The sequence below is a fragment of the Procambarus clarkii genome, chromosome 3 (assembly GCF_040958095.1).
Source record: "Procambarus clarkii isolate CNS0578487 chromosome 3, FALCON_Pclarkii_2.0, whole genome shotgun sequence".
Classification (NCBI taxonomy): Eukaryota; Metazoa; Arthropoda; class Malacostraca; order Decapoda; family Cambaridae; genus Procambarus; species Procambarus clarkii.
Window position 1 is genome coordinate 7,717,219 of NC_091152.1, and position 4,175 is coordinate 7,721,393.

A 4,175-nucleotide genomic window follows, 5' to 3' on the forward strand; every position below is an offset into this window, starting at 1 on the left:
TCCCAATCTTGGAGGGGGGTCGTGGAGCCCAAACCCAACTTGTGGGTGCTAGTGGATCCCACACCCATCTTGTGGGTGGTAGTGGACCCTACACCCATTTTGTGGGTTGTAGAGGTCCTCATAGCCATCTTGTGGGTGGTAGTGGAACCCATACCCATCTTGTTGGTGGTAGTGGACCCCATACCCATCCTGCGGGTGGTACTGGCTCACATACCAATCTTGTTGGTGGTAGTGGAACCCATCCCCATCTTGTGGGTTAATGGGCCCTATACCCAACTTGTGAGTGGTAGTGGACCCAATCCCATCATGTGAATGGTAGTGGACCCCATACCCATCTTGTGGGTGGTAATGGAACCATTCCCATCTTGTGGGTGGTAGTGGACCCCACACCCATCTTGTAGGTGGTAATGGACCCCATACCCATCTTGTGGGTGGTAGTGGAACCCATACCCATTTTTTTTAGGTAGTGGAACCTCATACCCATCCTGCGGATGGTAGTGGACCACATACCAATCATGTGGGTGGTAGATGACCCCCATCCCCATCTTCAAGGGGGTAGTGGACCCTATACCCCTCCTGCGGGTGGTAGTTTATCACACACGTATCTTGTGAGGAGGTAGTGGACCCAATACCCAACTTGTGGGTGGAAGTGGACCCCATACCCATCTTGTGGGGGGTAGTGGACCCCATACCCATCTCTTGTGAGCGGTAATGGACACCATACCCATCTTGAGGGTGGTAGTGGACATCATACCCATCTTGAGGGTGGTAGTGGAACCCGTGCTCATATTGTTGGTGGTAGTGGACCCTATACCCCTCCTGCGGGTGGTAGTTTATCACACAACTATCTTGTGAGGAGGTAGTCGACCCAATACCCAACTTGTTGGAGGTTGTGGACCCAACACCCATTGTGTGGGTGGTAGTGGACCCCACACCCATCTTGTGGGTGTTAATGGACCCCATACCCATCTTGTGGGAGGTAGTGGAACCCATACGCATCTTGTTGGAGGAGGTGTACCCCATACCAATCCTGTGGGTGGTAGTGGACCATATACTAATTTTGTGGGGTGTAGAGGACCACATCCCCATCTTGAAGAGGGTAGTGGAGCCCATGCCGAACTTGTTGGTGGTAGTGGACCCCATACCCATCTTGTAGGTGGTAGTGGATCCCATACCCATCTTGTAGGTGGTAGTGGATCCCATACCCATCATGTTGGTTGTAGTGAACCCCATACCCATCCTGTGGGTGGTAGTGGACACCCTACCTGTCTTGGGGGGGTGGTGGGTTAATGGCCCTAAACCCCTCATGTGAATGGAAGTGGACCCCATACTCTTCTTGTGGGTGGTAATGGACCTCATACCCATCTTTTTGGTGGTTGTGGACCCCACACCAACCTTGTGGTTGGTAGTGGACCCCAGGTGGTTGTGGGAACCTATACCCAACCTGCGTGTTGTAGTGGACCCCATTCCCATCTTGTGGGTGGTAGTGGACCCCATACCGATATTGTGGGAGGTAGTAGACCCCATACCCATTTTGTTGGGGTTAGTGGACCCCATACCAATCATGTTGGATGTAGTGAACACCATAACCATCTTGTGGGTGTTAGTGGACTCAATACTTGTGGGTGGTAGTGGACCCAATGCCCATCTTGTGGGGGTAGTGAGACCCCACACCCATCTTGTTGGTGGTAGTAGACCCCACACCCATCTTGCTGGTAGTAGTGAACCCCATACCCATCCTGCGGGTGGTAGTGGACCGCATACCATTCTTGTGGGTTGTAGTGGACTCTAATACCCATCTTGTGGGTGGGAATGGACCCCATAACCATCTTATGGGTGGTAGTGGACCCCATTCCAATCTTGTGAGTGGTAGTGAACCCCCATACCCACCTTATTGATGGTAGTAGACCCCATACCCATCTTGTGGGGGGGTAGTGGACCCCATACCCATCCTGCGGGTGGTAGTGGAACACACATCCATCATGTGCGTGGTATTGGACCCCATACCTTTCTTGTTGGTGGTAGTGGCCTCAATCCTCTTCTTGTGGGGGGTTGTGGACCCCATACCCATCTCTTGTGGGCGGTAGTGGACCCCACACCCATCTTGTGGGTGGTAGTGGACCCCACACCCATCTTGTGGGTGGTAATGGACCCCATACCAATCTTGTGGGTGGTAGTGGAACCCATACGCATCTTGTTGGTGGTAGCGTACCCCATACTAAACCTGTGGGTGGCAGTGGACCACATACAAATCTCGTGGGTGGTAGTGGACCCCATCCCCATCTTGTGGGCGTAATGGACCCCATTCCCAACTTGTGAGTAGTAGTTGGCCACATACCCACCTTCTTGGTGGTAGCGGACACGATCCCACTCCTGTGGGTAGTAGTGGATCCAATCCCCATCTTGTTGGTGGTAGTGGACCATATTCCCATCCTTCGGGTAGTTGTGGACCACATACCCATCTTATGGGTGGTAGGGGACCCATATAACCCTATTGTGAGTGGTAGTGGATCCCATACCCATCTTGTTGGTGGTAGTGGACCCCATACCCATCTTGTGGGTGGTAGTGGACCACATACACATCTTGTTGGTGGTAGTGGACACTATACCCATCTTGCAGATTGTAGTGGACCACATTTCTATCTTGTGGGTGGTAGTGGACCCCATACCCCTCTTATTGGTTCTAGTGGACCCCATACCCATCTTGTGGGTGGTAGTGGGCAACATACCTATCTTGTGGGCGGTAGTTGACCCCATACCGATATTGTGGGTGGTAGTTGACCCCATACCTCTCCTGCGGGTGGTAGTGGACCCAATACCCATCTTGTTGGTGGTAGTGGATTCCATACCCATCCTTTGGGTGATAGTTTCCATATACCAATCTTGTGGGTGGACCACATCCCCAATTGAAGATGGTATTGGACCCCATAACCAACTTGTGGGTGGTAGTGGACCCCACACCCATCTTATGGGTGGTAGTGGATCCCATACACATCTTGTAGGTGGTAGTGGATCCCATACCCATCTTGTTGGTTGTAGAGAACCCCATACCCATCCTGTGGGTGGTAATGGACAACATTCCAATCTTGTGTGTGGTAGTGGACCCCAATCCCGTTTTGTGGGGGTAATGGACCCCATACCCATCATGTGGGTTTTAGTGGACCCCATACCCGTCTTGTGGGGGGTGATTGTGGATCCAATACCCATCCAGTGGGTGGTAATGGACCCAATACCCATCCTGTGGGTGGTAATGGACCCCATACCCATCTTTTAGGTGGTTGTGGACCCCATACCTATCCTGCGGGTGGTAGTGGACCCCATTCCCGTTTTGTAGGTGGTAGTGGACACCATACCCATCTTGTGGTCGGGAGTGGACCCCATACCCATCTTGTGGGTGGTAATTGACCCCATACCCCTCTTACGGGTGGTAGTAGACCACATACCAATCTTGTTGGTGGTAGTGGACCCTATAATCATCTTTTTGGTGGTTCTGGATCCCATACCCATCTTGTTGGTGGTAGTTGACCCCATACCCATCTTCTGGGTGGTAGTGGACCACATACACATCTTGTTAGTGGTAGTGGACACTGAACTCATCCTGCGGGTTGTAGTGGACAACATACCTATCTTGTGGGTGGTAGTGTATACCATTCCCTTCTTGTTGGTGATAGTGGACCCCATACCCATCTTGCGGGTGGTAGTGGACAACATACCTATCTTGTGGGCGGTAGTGGACCCCATTCCCATCTTGTGGGTGGTAGTTGACCCCATACCTCTCCTGCGGGTGGTAGTGGACCTCATACCCATCTTGTGGGTGGTAGTGGAACTCATACCCATCTTGATGGTGGTAGTGGACCCCATATCCATCCTGGTGGTGGTAGTGGACCATACACTAATCTAGTGGGGTGTAGAGGACCACATCTCCATCTTGAAGAGGGTACTGGACTCCATACCCAACTTGTGGGTGGTAGTGGACCCCATACCCATCTTGTAGGTGGTAGTGGATCCCATACCCATCTTGTAGGTGGTAGTGGATCCCATACTCATCATGTTGGTTGTAGTGAACCCCATACCCATCCTGTGGGTGGTAATGGACCACAACCCAATCTTGTGTGTGGTAGTGGACCCCATTCCCGTTGTGGGGATAATATACCCCATACCCAACTTGTGGGTGG

At 52.1% G+C, this 4,175-nt stretch overlaps 1 protein-coding gene across 1 annotated transcript; it reads right to left on the bottom strand.

The window, feature by feature from the left end:
- Positions 1 to 513: 513 nt before the first annotated feature.
- Positions 514 to 1,593, bottom strand: LOC138368015 (uncharacterized PPE family protein PPE16-like). The gene has a single exon (XM_069330314.1). The coding sequence runs from the start codon at positions 1,591 to 1,593 to the stop codon at positions 514 to 516; it is 1,080 nt and encodes a 359-aa protein (XP_069186415.1).
- Positions 1,594 to 4,175: the final 2,582 nt, after the last annotated feature.